At 41.5% G+C, this 18,734-nt stretch overlaps 1 protein-coding gene across 5 annotated transcripts in view; it reads right to left on the bottom strand.

Moving 5' to 3' along the window:
- Positions 1-18,734, bottom strand: part of SLC28A3 (solute carrier family 28 member 3) — a 189,632-nt gene that overhangs the window by 70,887 nt on the left and 100,011 nt on the right. For all 5 annotated transcript variants that reach the window (XR_012220370.1, XR_012220372.1, XR_012220371.1 and 2 more), the window contains exons 4-7: positions 11,429-11,520; positions 8,185-8,374; positions 5,180-5,324; positions 932-1,045 (exon numbers count right to left, since the gene is read on the bottom strand). Coding sequence is in view for 1 of the 5 variants with exons in the window: in XM_073546016.1 (XP_073402117.1) it covers positions 932-1,045; positions 5,180-5,324; positions 8,185-8,374; positions 11,429-11,520 (541 nt within the window). In the remaining 4 variants the exon portion in view is untranslated. The remainder of the gene's footprint in view (positions 1-931; positions 1,046-5,179; positions 5,325-8,184; positions 8,375-11,428; positions 11,521-18,734) is intronic.

Here is an 18,734-nt window from a genome sequence, read left to right as displayed (position 1 = left end):
GCTGTGGGGAGAGTGACTGAGCATGCATGTAAAGCAAAATTCAGATCACTAGCTGGACCTGCACATCCAGTGACCTGGACCAAATGGAGCCAGGCTATATAAATAACACCATGTGGTGCCAGACTATGTAAGTAACACCATGTGGAGCCAGACTAAATAAGTAACACCATGTGGCACAGACTATAAGTAAAAACAAGTGGCACCAGACTATGTAAGTAACACCAAGTGGTGCCAGACTATATAAGTTACAACAAGTGGCGCCAGACTATATAAGTAACACCAAGTGGCACAAGACTATGTAAGTAACACCAAGTGGTGCCAGACTATGCAAGTAACACCAAGTGGTGCCAGACTATTTAAGTAACACCAATTGGCACCAGACTATGTAGTTAACACCAAGTGGTGCCAGACTATGTAAGTATCACTAAATGGCACCAGACTATGTAAGTAACACCAAGTGGCGCAAGACTATGTAGGTAACACCAAGTGGTGCCAGACTATGTAAGTATCACTAAATGGCACCAGACTATGTAAGTAACACCAAGTGGTGCAAGACTATGTAGGTAACACCAAGTGGTGCCAGACTATGTAAGTATCACTAAATGGCACCAGACTATGTAAGTAACACCAAGTGGTGCAAGACTATGTAGGTAACACCAAGTGATGCTAGACTATATAAGTAATACTAAAAGGCACCAGACTATGTAAGTAACACCAAGTGGTGCCAGACTATGTAAGTAACACTAAATGGCGCCAGACTATGTAGGTAACACCAAGTGGCGCCAGAGTATGTAAGTGACACTAAATGGCGCCAGGCTATGTAAGTGTAAGTAACAACAAATGGTGCCAGACTATATAAGTAACTCCACGTGGCACCAGACAATGTAAGTAAGTATGTTGAATTTTAAAATTACAATCACAAATGTATTACCTGTACTTGTATGCCAAGCCAATCAAATGCATCAAATCCTGGCTTTGTTCTTAGGATAAGAAGTCCTAATAGGAACTGTAGTCCAATTCCCCAGAACACTTGTCGCCAATGAACCTTCCAAACAAAGATACAGACAGAACATTACTTCTCCCCTTAGTTTGATTTAATATATTTATTCTAGTCTTTTTAGCACTTTACTACTGACATCTTCCATTATCTCAATGTTAATCATAGCCAGTATTCTTCTCTGAACTGATGGGGCAAGAACTCAGACATATCTGTCTGCAGATGGGTGTCTCTTTTGGAGGAAACTGATTTAGCTTATATCCGTAGTCATGTTGAAAGGCTTGTTAAAGTATCAGACATTGACTATCTTCAGTAGGCGGCTCTAGAAAGGAAGTATTCTATGTTCTATCTTCAGGAAAAGACCTACTTGGCTTCTTCATATGACAGACCTACATCACTCATCCACACTTATTCCTCATACGTCACATACTGATTTTATTTAAAATATATCTTATCACAATTCTATCTATGGAGTCTTGCTTTAGCAGTATGCTTTGGGTCATTGTCTTGTTGGAAAGTTAACCTTTGTCCTAGTCTCTAATCACTAACAGACTGAAACAGGTTTTTCTCAAGAATATCCCTGTATTTCACACCATCCATCTTCCCCTCAACTCGGACTATTTTCTCTGACCCTGCTGCTGAAAAACATCACCACAGAATGCTACTGCTGCCACTATGTTTCACTGCGGTGATGGTGCTCTTGGGGTGATGAGCTGTGTTGGTTTAGCACCAGACATAGCACTTACCTTGGTGGCCAAAAGGCCACCTCTGAGTGTACGGCTTATTGTGGTCATATGGACAGATACTCCAGTCTCTGCTTGTGAACTCAGCAGCTCATTCAAGGTTACCTTTGGCCTCTGTGTTGCCTCTCTGAGTAATGCCCTCTTTGCTTGGGCTGAGAGTTTTGGTGAGCAGCCCTCTCTTGGCAGGTTTGTTGTGCACCATTTTCTTTACATTTGATGATAATCTGGGGGATCAACAGAGATTGGGATATTCATTTATACCCAATCCTGACTTGTACTTCTCAACAACTTTGTCCCTGACTTATCTGGAGATCGCCTTGGTCTTCATGGTGTTGTTTGGTTAGTGATGCTTTGTGTTGCAGCCTCTGTGGCCTTTCAGAAAGGGTGTGTATATAGTGACAGACCACGTGACACTTAGATCATGCACTCAAGTGGACTTCCATTCACTAAGACTTATGAAGGTAATTGTTTGCCTCAGAAATTTTTAGGGGTTTCATAGCAAAAGGGCTGAATACACATGTACATGCCAATGTATAGTTATTTGATCCCATAAATTTAATTTATGCATATGTTTTTTCGTCCAACATGGCAACGTTTTGTGTTTGTATCTGAACCTTTCTCAAGCAAAAAGTATTGGGCTTTGCCTGGGAGGCTTTGTATCCACACATCAGTTAGCTGGTGCTGCATCTCATTTTGTCTGTTTATTTATCTATCTAATCACAATTCTGTCTATCTATATGTTATCAAATATACATCTATCTACAGTGGGTACGTGGGTACAGAAAGTATTCAGAAACCTTTTATTTTTTCACTCTTTGTTTCATTGCAGCCATTTGGTAAATTCAAAAAAGGGCATTTTTTTCTCATTAATGTACATTCTGTACCCCATCTTGACTGAAAAAAACAGAAATGTAGAAATTTTTGCAAATTAAAAAAATAAGAAAAACTGAAATATCGCATGGTATTCAAGTATTCAGACGCTTTGCTCAGACACTCATATCTAAGTCACATGCTGTCCATTTCCTTGTGATCCTCCTTGAGATGGTTCTGCACCTTCATTGGAGTCCAGCTCTGTTTAATTAAACTGATAGATATATATAAACTTGGCACACACCAAAGGTTTCTGATGCAGAAAGGTGATTTTTAATTATACAACAGTACATACATACACAGACGTTTCGGTCTAGGACCTTCATCAATGTACGATATATTGTACTGTGAGATTCTTAGTGACTGGGCTTTGTGAGATAGACCAATCCTGTGAGGAGGCACATGAAGCCGTCCCACTGCGTGGTGATTTGTGGAGTGTGGACGCAGTATCCACCGCGAATCCCAAGTGTCCACACTCCACAAATCACCACGCAGTGGGACGGCTTCATGTGCCTCCTCACAGGATTGGTCTATCTCACAAAGCCCAGTCACTAAGAATCTCACAGTACAATATATCGTACATTGATGAAGGTCCTAGACCGAAACGTCTGTGTATGTATGTACTGTTGTATAATTAAAAATCACCTTTCTGCATCAGAAACCTTTGGTGTGTGCCAAGTTTATATATATTTAGTTCACGGATTGGGATCCTACTTGGGCACCACCTACAATTTTCAGGGTTGTGCCAACGGTTTTGTTCTTACATAATTAAACTGATAGGACTTGATTTGTAAAGGCACACACCTGTCTGTATAAGACCTCACAGCACACAGTGCATGTCAGACCAAATGAGAATCATAAGGTCAAAGGAAGTGGCCAAGGAGCTCAGAGACAGAATTGTGGCAAGGTACACATCTGGCCAAGGTTACAAAAGAATTTCTGCAGTATTCAAGGTTCATAAGAGCACAGTGGCCTCCATAATCCTTAAATGGAAGCAGTTTGGGACCAACAGAAGTCTTCCTAGACCTGGCCATCCAGCCAAATTGAGCAATTGTGGGAGAAGAGCCTTGGTGAGAGAGGTAACGAAGAACCCCAAGAACACTGAGGCTGAGCTCCACAAATGCAGTAGGGAGATGGGAGAAAGTTCCACAAAGTCAACTATTACTGCAGCCCTCCACCAGTCGGGCCTTTATGGCAGAGTGGCCCAACGGAAGCCTCTCCTCAGTGCCAGACATATGAAAGTCTGCATAGAGTTTTCTAAAAAACACATGAAGGACTCCCAGACTATGAGAAATAAGATTCTCTGGTCTTATGAGACAAACATAGAACTTGCCCAATACAATCCCAACAGTGAAACATGGTGGTGGCAGCATCATGCTATGGGGTGTTTTTTAGCTGCAGGGACAGGACGACTGGTTGCAACTAAAGGAAACATGAATGCGGTCAAATACAGAGATATCCTGGATGAAAACCTCTTCCAGAGTGCTCTGGACCTCAGACTTTGCCAAAGGCTTCAGAACAATTCTGTGACCATTCTTGACTGGCCCAGCCAGAGCCCTGACCAAAACCCAATTTAGCATCTCTGGAGAGACTTGAAAATAGCTGTCCACCAATGTTCACCATCCAACTTGACGGAACTGGAGAGGATCTGTAAGGAAGAATGGCAGAAGATCCCCAAATCCAGGTGTGAAAAACTTGTTGCATCATTCCCAAGAAGACTCATGGCTGCACTAGCTCAAAAGGGTGCTTCTACTCAATACTGAGCAAATGGCCTGAATACTTATGACCATGTGATATTTCAGTTTTTCTTTTTAATAAATTTGCAAAAATTTCTATATTTATCTCTTTTTCAGTCAAGATTGAGTGCACAGTGTACATTAGTGAGAAAAAAATGAACTTTTTTGAATTTACCAATTGGCTGCAATGAAACAAAGAGTGAAACATTTAAAGGGGTCAAAATACTTTCTGCACCCATTGTATCTATGTAGAAATTCAAATATTGCACTTTAATGTATTTCTATACATATGAACTATGAATGCAGTTTTGTATGTTGTTTTTTGTAAAACGACATACTCTTTCTTACGTAATTGTTGCTAAACACCTCAATCATTTGTATGCTTTAAATATCATGTATGTGCATCCAGGTATTGCTAGAAAAAGGTTCTTCTCACTAACGAGCTGAAACGTTGCCATGATGGGCTATTAAACAGAAGCTCTTTTTTCACTTTGAACGGTGTGCTGCCTCCAATCTTTGAATTTCTACTTATGGTTTGGTCTCTAATTGTTAGTGCTGCTCTTACTTTTTTCTATCTGTCTATCTATCTATCCATTATCTTCCTTATAATACAAGACTAATTTGAAAGCCATTTTTAAATTACTTCTTCCTCCATTGTTTATTTCCATTAAGAATAGGTTTTTGCTCACATTCTAGATTGCCATTTGTTACTATCTTGTCACAAAGTCGTAGACCTCCTCCTCCATCAGTTATTACATATTTGTCGTTTGCGAAATTTTAAAAAAGAAACAATAACTTGAAATGTGTTTCTTGGGTAAATGTGATCTCTATACCTTAGTTGGATGTTTAGAGAAGATGAGCATCAGGAGGACATACATAACAAGGCCACCAAATGAAATCAGTTGATTGGATCCCATTTTTGCTGTGTCAAAAATAAGCCACAATATCACTGCTGCAATAAGACTTATCCAAACTACCCTACAGAAAAAGCACATTATATTAATGTTTAATAGCAAAATAGTACTAAAAAATTAAAATACTGTACATGAAGTTTATAGATTGCATTTTAAGAAAAATTATTTTTCTTTTAATAAAAATGCTATGTTTAGCTGAAATTAAAAGGACTGTTTTTCTATAGTCTTGTTTATAAGATTGGATAAATGTCTGAAAAAAGCAAGCACATGAATAAAAATCAACACAAAATACCATAGCTTTTAAAAGTCGTATGAAATGTGTGTCATTTTTTTATATGCTGTATGATATACTTGGCGCTTCTTGCACTTTCATCTTTTTTTATACCATTAATTAGATGGCTTACAAAAATGTGAGCCCAAATTTGGGTGTATACCGGTATTTGCTGCACATTGTTGCATTTAAAGTCCTGCCCACTTGTGGAGCTAAAAAAAATAAACAGACAAACTAGACAGAAATAATTATTCTTTGACATATTTGCTTCTTGAATATGTTTAAAACACTATGCCAAATTATGTGCCAGAAATGCGTCAAATGTTCAATTTATGACAAGGTCCAGGTGCAAACACAATAATAAATCTGCCTCTGATCTGCCTCTGTATATGACCATAGCATATGCAGTGTATGTAGCATTTAAAGCAGGGGTGGGGAACCTTATTTCTGCCAAGAGTCATTTGTATACTTAACCATCCTTCAGGAGCCGCAAAAATCACATGCTAACTCAGTCTTTACAGTGCGTCCTGATGGTAGCACTGATGTCAAGGCCTAATCTTTCATTGCACACTCCTCAGCATTCAGAAGTGAACACTGAGTGCGTGTGCTCACAGAGCAAGAAACGATTAATGGTACTGTGGCCATCAAAATACAGCTGCCGGCCCAAGCACTGCGGTCTCCTGGAATCTGCCCGAGGGCCGGATAAAAGGTTATCAAGGGCCGTAAATGGCCCACGGGCCTGAGGTTCCCCACCCCTGATTTAAAGGGTAACCATACTTTCCAGTAGCTTGTCATAATAAGCTGTCCTGTCTATAGGTGAGGAATATCACATTTTTCGGCCAGTATATGACTTGTACACTATATGTTTGTAGGGTCGGTGGCCGAGCTGGGGGGGTGGTCCCTCATCATACCGCGCAGAGATGAACAGAGACAAATAGAGGCCATTTTCGGGTACAACAGGTCCAAGTTTAATCGTGCTCTCGCTGTCCGACTGACGGCCCTCACATTACAACACAATACCTCACTCATGGCCCTCCGTGTCCAGGGCCGTTTCACACACTGTGTTTTTCACCTGGGACGTATATATACGTCCTGTCCCTTTTTCCTTGCTGTCGCACTGACAGCTTCCGACACTGTGGCTGCCATAGGCCTAATCACCGACAGTCCTTTCGCTGGTCAAACGTCGTCCTTAACACGGTATGCCTACTCTCTTTTACTCGTCTCTGTTGCGGTATTCCTGTCAGGACCACCCCCCTGACATTCTCTCTCCTCAGTCCCTCTGGTTTGGATTCTCCTCACAGCGCACAGACTGTCGTAGTCCTTCTGTCACTGGGGCTCCCCCTGGGGACTGGAACTTTCTGGAACCCTCCCTCAGTATTTATAGAATTCCCGGTCCCCTGTCACTGTAACTCTGCCCCCCATGACCAATGGTTTCTCAAGCCCTAAGCTGATGTCAAGTCCTTTGCTCACACTCCTCCCTGCCATCTAACGGTCAACCCAAGGTACTGCACGTCCACTACACTTTCCTAGCTGTTTCCCCATTGTAGTAACTGTCACCTATCTAAACTGTGCAAACCTATCTTTCTCTATTCTGACACGTCCATCCATCCATCCATCAGGTCACCTTCCCTACATGTTCACCACCAGTTTTCTCCTCTGAAGTCTTGCAATTGACTCTGTGCTAGTTCAGGTAAACTAGATATCATGTCTCCCATTCATTTCTTATGATCTGTGGCGCTCCAAATCCCCTGCTTCACCTGTGGAGTTGGCATACTTAGGCTGTGTGCACACAATGCAGATATCCAGCGGATCCGCAGCGGATTTTACCGCGCAGAAACGTTGCATTGTGATGTACAGTAGCATTTAAATCAATGAAAAAAAAAACCGCTGTGCAGATGCTGCGGATTTTGCTGCGCGGTTTTCCTGCGGTACAAAATCCGCAGCATGTTACTTCTTTTGTGCGGTTTTCCACCTCCCCAGTCTCCAAATCCGCAGGGGGAAAACCGCAATGGAAAACCGCAAGAAAACCGCATGAAAAATGGAAGAAATCCGCAGGAAAAATGCAGGTCCTTTGACCTGCGGATTTCTTCAATTCTGCGCGGAAAAATCCGCAGGGCCAAAAAGTACGTGTGCACTCAGCCTCAAAGGGGTTTTCCATCTTTAAAGTTTTTTTTTTTTTTCATTCTTACCCCTTGCTGCTCTTATGCTGACACTCTGACACAACTCCCTGTCTTTATTGATGGACCTCCAGCACATGACCACTATCCAGAGGTTTTCAACATCTACATCAACATGACCATGACCGCTGAACACAGTACCTGGCTGCAATGGTCATGTGCTGTAGTTGTGACATCACTACTGCAGTCGTGTCAACAAAATCAATGACTAGAGCCACTTGGTAAGTTAGACTATTTTTCTTTTTTTTTTACACAGAAAGCCTTAGTAATAAAAAAATTTTTATAATGGAAAACTATTGAATTGGGGTAAAATTCTGTAATATGCATTTATTAAATCATAATTAACTTAATTGTTAGCGGACATTTTTCACACATTAACATCATTATTATCAAAATATCAAATACAAAAGTGAATACAGGCGAAGGGACCTTTAGGGATTCATATAACAGATACACATATATTGTATGACACTCACCATTTCATCCAAAACCATTGTTTTTCGAAAAATGCACTAACAGGGCTGAAAAATGTGATAATTTTGCCTTCATATTTGTCCATAAATAAATCCCAGCAGACAAAAAAGATGACCAGCAGGGTTAGAACAAAGAGAGCCAGCGCCCTTTTGAAGTTCAAAGCACAGGCCGCGATCACCATCGCCAAGAAGCCTAAAAGACAATATGACATTTATAACGTGAAAAATATTTTATATCACTTCATGTGAAAAGATTTTTCTAATCAAGGTAACACAAACTTACGACTATGCCTGTAAGCCATAATGATTGCATATTACAGGACAAATTGCCAAAAGCCACCTATTCATCCGGACTTCCTGTTTTGCTGCCGCCTGTATGCGCTGTGCACATAATGCTGGTCATAGTGCAAGCTCCCTGCACCAGTTCAACTACTTTCTTATGAAATTCAAGAAGAAGCAAGAAAAGGGAAGTAGAGGGCTCCCACTGTGACCAATTATTATATATGCTTAATGTCAATGTCTAGAACAAGGAAGACATCTATGAGGTGAAACTTCAGCCAATAGCGGCAGCATAGGAAGCCCTGTGAAATCCTCCAGCATAATTTCGGTCACTTCCTCTGTGCAGCCCAGTCATTTGCAGCCGTATCAGATCAGCTTAAAAACTGGAATTTATGGCCCTGAAATATAAATTGGGCTTAATACCTCATTTTACTAATCAAAAATCTACGCCCATGGCAGTACGCTTTCAGGATAAGTTTATTAAATAAATCTAGATGTGGGGAAAAGAGCGCACAATGGGGTGATAAGCAATGGAGGAAGAGTGGGTAGGGGCTGGTTACGCTCCCCTGGTAGATTGACCGGCACAACTCCTATGTAGGCATGGAGAAAAACAGCTGCTGCCCCGTCGCTGGGAGATAAATCCTCCAGGAGATATTGGATCCAGTTGGAAGAAACACGCAAGGTGGGCTGCGCTGTCGTAGTAAATCAATTCTTCAACAATGATAATGATAAAATGTTTTTTTTATTCACAACGCGTTTCAATGTCAAAGCTGCATCTTTATCAAGTGAAAAAAAATTTTTTTTTTCACTAGAAAAAGACACCGGTACGATGTGTTCATCCAACTGGGTAGTTTATTGACACAGGTACAAACTGGTAACCTGTCAAAAGGTTTTTGCTACCCCAACTAAGAGCAGCATAAGGAAGAGACAAAGACCATGAGTTCTGTATAACACCGCCCACATCACTGATTGGCAGCTTTGTGTGTACACTGTGCCTAGGCAGAAAGGAGACAATCAGGGGTGGGGGTGGGGTAATACAAAGCTCATGAATATGGAGGACTACATGGCAGTAGGTTTACTCGGTGTTATACAGTTATACTGTATATGTTTGTTTTCTAAAGAAATTGTTAAAGTAATGAGCCTCTTAATCAATTCACCCCACAGCCAATTTCCATTTTTACGTTTCCATTTTTTTTTTCACCTTCTTCCAAGAGCCATAACCCTTTTATTTTTTTGTCCACATAGACATTTGAGGGATTGATTTTTGCGAGACAAGTTATTCTTTTGAATGACTTCATTCATTTTACCACGTAGTGTACTCGAAAAAGGGGAAAAAAATTCCAAGTGCGGTCAAATTGTGGAAAAAACAACACAATTTTGACATTGTTTTTGGGCATTGTTTTTACACTGTACAGTTGTGGTAAAAATGACCATGATCATATTGATTATCCTAATCAATATGATTATGGCAATACCAAACATCCAATTTTTTTATTTAAGTGGTGAAAATACATCAGAAGTTTTTTTTTGTTTTTTTCGCTATATTCCGAGACCCATATCATTTCTATTTTTTGGCTGATGGAACTGTGTGAAGGTTTATTTTTTACGGGCGAAATGAGGTTTTCACTAGTACTATTTTGGGAGAGATGTGACTTTTTGATATCTTGTTACAGCATTTTTTGGGGAACTGTGGTGTCCCAAAAAAAATAATTAATTTAGGCGTTCTTTAATTTTTTGGTGTTTACCGATCAGGTTAATTGTTTTTATATTTTGATAGATCTGACTTTTCTGAACGCGGCGATACCACATATGTGCGTTTTTAAATTTTTTTTTTTAATATCTTTATTTTCAATGGGGGGAAAGATGGATGATTTGAACTTTTATTTATTTATTTAATTTTTTTGAAAACTTTTTTTATTTCTTTTTACTGATCTTGTTAGCTCGCTTGAACATGTGATCATCCGATCGCTTGTGCTATATACAGAGGTGCCTAAGCATTGCTGCATATAGCAGAAATCACAGTCTCATTTGAAGCGCGGCCATAGGCAAGGTTTCAAAGGAACTGCGTAACCACAGGCATGGGGATCCTTCAGCTGAACGCCGGCTGTCATGACAACCCATTGGCAACCTGCGAATACGTCACAGGCGTGCCGATGGGCGGAAGTAATGACATGTGACCATGTCGGAGCGTGTTAAATGCCGCTATCTCCACCTGCGATTGTTAGCAGCAGATTCTGGTGTAATGCTCAGCCATCACTGCACTTGCAACATGCGCCATATATATAAGGGGGATGTTGTGAAGGGTTAATGAGAGCCAATATGCTTTATGCACCATGTATGTAGGAACTGTCAAGCTTATGGGCCTACATAAATTGGTGACTATCTGTGCATACTAGAGGTGGGAGGTGACCAATCAATTGCCCACTGAATGTGGAATTCAGATATAAACATAATAATAATTTAATAATATCAAATAAGTAGCCATGTATCATGAGTGTTCCTTGACACTATTAAATATACAACCGAATTAGGCTAAGTGCGCACATAGCAGAAAATTTCTGCTGGAAAACCTGACTCCCTTCCCAGAAACCGCGCGTTTTTTTCTGTGCGTTTTCCGCGCGCTTGATGCGTTTTTTTCCGCGCGTTTTCAAGACACATAGAAATAGCCAGAAACGCAGAAAAAACGCGAAATTAATGAGCATGCTGCGTTTTTACCGCAAAGCGTTTTTTTCGCGGTAAAAAACGCATCAATAAGCACAAAAAGTGCAAAATGCATAGAATTGAATGGGAAGCTTATTTTTAGTGGTTTTATTGGAAAATCCGCTAAAAATACCACTAAAAAAACGCTGTGTGTGAACACAGCAATATACCTGGAGTGCATAATGAGCCAGGCCTTACAATTCCTTCTGATCCACCACATTGACTTATTAATCTTAGAACTGTCTAGCACTGAGTTATTCTTTCTTACCTGCCAACAAAATGCCATAGATGACATGCTTAATTATGTTTTTATGTTTGTTGTAGAAGTAACATACAGCATCATATTTCTCTTCAAAGAATCTGTGGAAGAAAAGACATAATTAGATGATTGGAACATTATGGAGCCAATTCATTCATTCAGCTTTGAAAAGTCACACTTTTTGAGCAAAAATTTTGAGACCCTTGGTGATCTTCCAGAAGTTTCACTTGGCTCTGCTAAAAAAAAAGCAGGAGTGGAAATGGGCATGGTCACGCCCGTCCATCAAATTCATAAAAAATGCCAGCACTTTGTTTGCCAGAGAAGCTATTCCAGTACCTGACTAGAGTAGCATTTCTGACGCAGCACACAGAGATGCACGCCACTTAGAAGGGGCATCAAATTAATGACGTCTTAATGTATCTGGTGCCATCTCTTTCAGTAAGATTGGAGTAGGCATTTATGGGTTCGGTCAATCTTAATGAACTGACTCCTACGTCTATCTATCTATCTATCTATCTATCTATCTATCTATCTATCTACAGTATTTCTCGATCTAAAAAAAAAAAGCAATTATAAATTATTTCCCCTTCCATTTTTTTATTCCATTCAGAATAGGTCCACATTCTATCATACATGACATAGACTTGTTCATCTATATATATAAACGCCATCATGTCTGTCTGTAACCAAAATCGTGGGCCGCTGATTGGTCGCGGCCGCCAGGCAACAGGTGTTTGTAATGGTAAGCTGCGCCTGCCGCTGATTGGTCGCAGGCCTTAATCTGTAAAAAAGAGAATTAAAATTAAAAAAAAGGTTATTCTCACCTTCCGACGGCCTCCTGTCTTCTTTCCATGCGCCTGGCCTCGCATTCCCAGTAGTGCTTTGCAGCTTAGACCGCTGATGACGTCACTCTCTCGAGAGCGAGAAAGAAGACTGACATCACTCTCGCGAGAGCGAGAAAGAAGACTGACGTCACTCTCGCGAGAGCGAGAGAGAAGACCATCAACGGTCTAAGCCGCAAAGCATTACTGGGAACTCGAGGCCGGGCGCGTGGAAAGAAGACAGGAGGCCGTCGGAAGGTGAGAATAACTTTTTTTTTATTTTTTAATATTATTTTTTTACATGCTAGAGGGCCGCGGCAGTGATTGGTCGCAGCTACAGGGCCGCGTTGCTGATTGGTTGCGGACAGAGGGCCGCGACGTTGATTAGTCACGGCTACACGGAAAGGGGGGTGAGGGGACCATGCATACCAGGATTGGGGGGGTGAGGGGACCATGCATACCAGGATTGGGGGGTGAGGGGACCATGCATACCAGGATTGGGGGGGTGAGGGGACCATGCATACCAAGAAAGGGGGGTGAGGGGACCATGCATACCAGGATTGGGGGGTGAAGGGACCATGCATACCAGGATTGGGGGGTGAGAGGACCATGCATACCAGGAAAGGGGGGTGATGGTGAGCATACCTACCAGGATTGGGGTGTGAGAGGTCCATGCATACCAGCAAAGGGGGGTGAGGGGACTATGTATACCAGAATAGGGGGGTGAGGGGACCATGCATACCAGGATTGGGGGGTGAGAGGGCCATGCATACCAGGATTGGGGGGTGAGGGGCCATGCATACCCCGAAAGGGGGGTAAGAGGACCATGCATACCAGGAAAGAGGGGTGAGAGGATCATGCATACCAGGAAAGGGGGGTAAGGGGACCATGCATACCAGGAAAGGGGGGTGAGAGGACCATGCATACCAGGATTGGGGGGTGAGGGGTCCATGCATACCAGGATTGGGGGGTGAGGGGACCATGCATACTAGGATTGGGGGGGTGAGGGGACCATGCATACCAGGAAAGAGGGGTGAGAGGATCATGCATACCAGGAAAGGGGGGTAAGGGGACCATGCATACCAGGAAAGGGGGTGAGGAGACCAGGCATACCAGGATTGGGGGTGAGGGGACCATGCATACCCCCGAAAGGGGAGTAAGAGGACCATGCATACCAGGAAAGAGAGACGAGAGGACCATGCATACCAGTATTGAGGGGGTGAGAGGACCATGCATTCCAGGATTGGAGGGTCAGGGGACCATGCATCCCAGGATAGGTGGTTGAGGGGTAGCATGCATATCAGGATTGGGGGTGAGAGAACCACACATATCAGGATTGGGGGGGTGCATTATTGCATTATTATTAAATCTTCAAAAATAAACTGCATACATATTCTAGAATACCCGATGCGTTAAACTTCCACTTTAAACTTAATGGCCCCGATTCATCAAAACAAGCATTGTTTATGTGGTGAAGATGTTCCTGAACCATGAAGAATATCTGTACAACTTTTGCTACATTTGGCAGTAGAAATCGGGCATAAAAGTCATAATAAATTATTATTCAAGCTGTTAGACCTTCACATTGCTTTTAGTAGCTTAAAGCCCACTGACATAGACATGAGCAGTCTATAATTTTAAGGTTAGGTTAATTTTAACATTGAGAGATAGAATATCAAAAATAAAATCCAGAAAATCACATTGAATAAATTATATACATTTATTTTCATTTTGCATTTAGAAATAAGTATTTGATCATTAAGATTTCTGGCTGCTACAGCCCAGTTAGACGCTCCTAATCAACTCGTTACCTGCATTAACCCCTTTACCCCCAAGGGTGGTTTGCCAGTTAATGACTGGGCCAATTTATACAATTCTGAACACTGTAACATTTATTAGGTAATAACTCTGGAACGCTTCCATGTATCCCAGTGATTCTGACATTGTTTTTCTCATGACATATTGTACTTCATGTTAGTGGCAAAATTTCATTCATATAACTTGCGTTTATTTGTGAAAAAAATGGAAATTTGGAGAAAATTTTGAAAATTTTGCAATTTTTCTGCTTTGAATTTTTATGCCCTTAAATCACAGAGATCTGGCACACAAGAAGCTTAATAAGTAACATTTCCCACATGTTTACTTTACATCAGCACATTTTTGAAACCCAAAATTTTTTTGTTAGAAAGTTATAAGGGTTAAAAGTTGACCAGCGATTTCTCATTTTTACAACACCATTTTTTTTTAGGGACCACATCATATTTGAAGTCACTTTAAGGGATCTATATGATAGAAAATACACAAAAGTGACACCATTCTAAAAACTGCACCCCTCATGGTGTTCAAAACCACATTCAAGAAGTTTATTAACCCTTTAGGTGCTTCACAGGAATTTTTTTGAATGTTTAAAAAAAATGAACATTTAACTTTTTTCACAAAAAAATTACTTCAGGTCCAATTTTTTTATTTTACCAAGGGTAACAGGAGAAATTGGACTGCAAAAGTTATTTTGCAGTTTGTCCTGAGTACGCTGATACCCCATATGTGGGGGTAAACCATTATTTGGGTGTATGGCAGAGCTCGAAAGGGAAGCAGCGCCATTTGACTTTTTTGGCTGGAATTGAGATTGGACACCATGTCGTGTTTGGAGAGCCCCTGATGTGCCTAAACAGTGGAAACCCCCACAAGTGGCCCCATTTTGGAAACTAGACCCCCCCAAGTAACTTATCTAGATGTAGTGAGAACTTTGAACCCCTATAGGCTTCACATAAGTTTATAACGTACAGCCATAAAATTAAAAAAAAATCATATTTTTTCCACAAAAATGATCTTTTTACCCCCAATTTTTATTTTCCCAAGGGAAACAGGACCTAAAAAGTTATTGTGCAGTTTGTCCTGAGTATGCTGATACCCCATATAGGGGGTAAACCACTGTTTGGGCGCAAGGTTGAGCTCGAAAGGGAAGGAGTGCTGTTTGACTTTTTCAATGCAAAATTGTCTTGAATTGAGATCGAATGCCATGTCGCGTTTGGAGAGCCCCTGATGTGCCTGAACAGTGGAAACCCCCCATAAGTGACCCCATTTTGGAAACTAGACCCCCCAAGGAACTTATCTAGATGTATGGTGAGCACTTTGAACCCCCAAGTGCTTCGCAGAAGCTTATAACGCCCTGACGTGAAAATAAAAAAATCATATTTTTTTCCCAAACATGATCTTTTAGTCCCCAAGTTTTTTTTATTTTCCCAAGGTTAACAGGAGATATTGGACCCCAAAAGTTGTTGTCCAATTTGTCCTGAGTATGCTGATACCCTATATGTGGGAGAAAACTACTGTATGGGCACACGTCGGGGCTCAGAAGGGAAGTAGTGACGTTTCAGAATGCAGACTTTGATGGAACGGTCTGCGGGTGTCATGTTGCCTTTGGAGTGCCCCTGATGTGCCTAAACTGTGGAACCCCCGACAAGTGGCCCCATTTTGCAAACTAGACCCCCCCAAGGAACTTATCTAGATGTGTGGTGAGCATTTTGAACCCCCAAGTGCTTCATAGAAGTTTATAACACCGGGCGTGAAAAAAAAAAATCATATTTTTTCCACAAAAATGATATTTTTGCCCCAGATTTTTTATTTTCCCTAGGGTATCAGGAAAAATTGGACCCCAAAAGTTGTTGTGCAATTTGTCTTGAGAACGATGATATCCCATATGTGGGGTCAAACCACTGTTTGGGCGCATGGCAGAGCTTGGAAGGGAAGGAGCACCATTTGACTTTCAACGCAGAATTGGCTGGAATTGAGATCAGACTCCATGTTGCGTTTGGAGAGCCCCTGATATGCCTAAACAGTGGAAACCCCCAATTCTAACTCCAACCCTAACCCCAACACACCCCTAACCCTAATCTCAGCCCTAACCCTAGTCCTAACCCTAGCCCTAACCCTAATGGGAAAATGGAAATAAATACTTTTTTTCAAGTTTTATTATTTTTTCCTAACTAAAAGGGTGATAAAGGGGGGTTTTATTTACTATTTATGGCTGGTTTTTATGTTTGGTAGCTGTCACACGCTAAAAGACGCTTTTTATTGTAAAAATAGTTTTTCCATCACCACATTTTGAGAGCTATAATTTTTCGATATTTTGACCCACAGTCATATGAGGACTTATTTTTTCCGGGACGAGTTGATGTTTTTATTGGTACCATTTATGGGCATGTGACATTTTTTGATCGCTTTTTATTCCAATTTTTGAGATGCAGAATGAACAAAAACCAGCATTTCATGAATTTCTTTTGGGGGGCGTTTACTCCGTTCCTTGTGTGGTAAAATTGATAAAGCCGTTTTATTCTTCGGGTCAGTACGATTACAGCGATATTGCATTTATATATTTTTTATGCTTTGGCAATTTTATAAAATATAAACAATTTTATATAAAAAATTATTTTTATATCGCTTTATTCTGCGAGCTATAATTTTTTTATTTTTTTTTGCTGATGACGCTGTGTGGTGGCTTGTTTTTTGCTGGACAAGATGACGTTTTCAGCAGTACCATGTTTATTTATATACGTCTTTTTGATCGTGTGTTATTGCACTTTTTGTTCAGCGGTATGATGATAAAGCATTGTTTTTTGCCTTGTTTATTTTTTTATAAGGGGTTCACTAAAGGGGTTAACTAGTGGGACAGTTTTATAGGGCAGGTCATTACGGACATGGTGATACTAAATATGTGTATTTTTATTGTTTTATTATTTACAAAAAGAAAGAATTTATTAGGGAATTTTTTTATTTATTTATTTAGGAATTTTTTATAAATTATTTTTATACATGATTTTTTTTTTTACACTTTATTTTATTATTGTCCCAATGTGGGACATTACTATAAAGTGTCAGATTGCTGATCTGACTCTTTGCAGTGCACTATGTCAGATCAGCAATTTGACAGGCACTGCACAGGCTTTCTCAGCACCTGCTCTCAGCAGGCACTAAGAAAGCCGCCTACCTGCAGGACCCCGAAGGCCCCTGCGGCCATATTGGATCCAGGGGTCTGCAGGGAGGAGACCCTCGGAGCAGCGCAAGCACATCACGCTGCTCCGAGGGTCTTAGGGAAGCACGCCGGGAGCCCCTTCCCTGTGCGATTCCGCCTCCCTGCAGGACCCCGAAGGCCCATGTGGCCATATTGGATATGGGGGCCTGCAGGGAGGAGACCCTCGGAGCAGCACGAGCACATCACGCTGCTCCGAGGGTCTTAGGGAAGGGCACCGGGAGCCCCCTCCCTGTGCGATTCTTCCCTATGCCCCCGGTACACTGCGATCATGTTTGATCGCAGTGTGCCAGGTGTTAATGTGCCAGGAGCGGTCCGTGACCACCCCTGGCACATAGTGCCGGGTGTAAGCTGTGATAATCAGCTGACACCCGGCCGCGATCAGCGGCGCTTCCGCCGTGAGCGCTGCTGATCGGCTATGACATACTATCCCGTCCTTGGGAATTAAGTCCCAGGGCACATGGATGAGATAATATGTCATATTGCGAAAAGGGGTTAAAGACAGCTGTCTTACATAGTCACCATTATAAAAGACTCTTGTCCACAGACTCAATCAGTCAGACTCTACCCTCTACAACATGGGCAAGATCAAAGAGTTTATGAGACTGTCAGGGACAAGATCATAGACCTGCACAAACTGGAATGGGCTACAAAACCATACATAAGACACTGGGTGAGAAGGAGACAACTGTTGGTGCAATAGTAGGAAAATGGAAGAAATACAAAAAGACTGTCAATCAACATCGATCTGGGAAACAAAGCAAAATCTCACCCCGTGGTGGGGTATCCTTGATCATTAGGAAGGTGAGAGATCAGCCTAAAACTACATGGTGGGAACTTGTTAATGATCACATGGCAGCTGGGACCACAGTCACCTAGAAAACCATTGGTAACACATTATGCCATAAAGGTTTAAAATCCTACAGTGTCCACAAGGTCCCCTTGCTCAAGAAGGCATATATGCAGGCTTGTCTGAAGTTTGCCAATGAACACCTAATGAGTAATTGGGAGAAGATGCTGTGGTCAGATGAGACAAAAATTAAGGTCTTTGGCAGTAACTCAACTCGCTGTGTTTAGAGGAAGAGAAATGCTGCCCATGACCCTAAGAACACCGTCTCCACTGTCAAGCATGGAGGTGGAAACATTATGTTTTGGGGGTGTTTCTCTGCTAAGGGCACAGAACAACTTCACCGCCTCAAGGGGGGAATGGATGAAGCCATGTACCATAAAATCCTAAGTGACAACCTCCTTCCCTCTGCTAGGACATTAAAAATGGTCGTGGCTGGGTCTTCCAGCAAGACAATGACCCAAAACATACAGTCAAGGCAACAAAGGAGTGGCTCAAAATGAAGTACATTAAGGTCATAGTGTGGCTTAGCCAGTCTCCAGACCTTAATCCCATAGAGAACTTTTAGAGGGAGTTGAAGTTCCAAGTTGCTAAGTGACAGCCTCAAAATCCTAATGA

This window comes from Dendrobates tinctorius, unplaced genomic scaffold (assembly GCF_039654945.1).
Source record: "Dendrobates tinctorius isolate UK_male_01 unplaced genomic scaffold, ASM3965494v1 ptg000144l, whole genome shotgun sequence".
Taxonomy (NCBI): Eukaryota; Metazoa; Chordata; class Amphibia; order Anura; family Dendrobatidae; genus Dendrobates; species Dendrobates tinctorius.
This window is presented reverse-complemented; position numbering and strand designations above follow the sequence as displayed.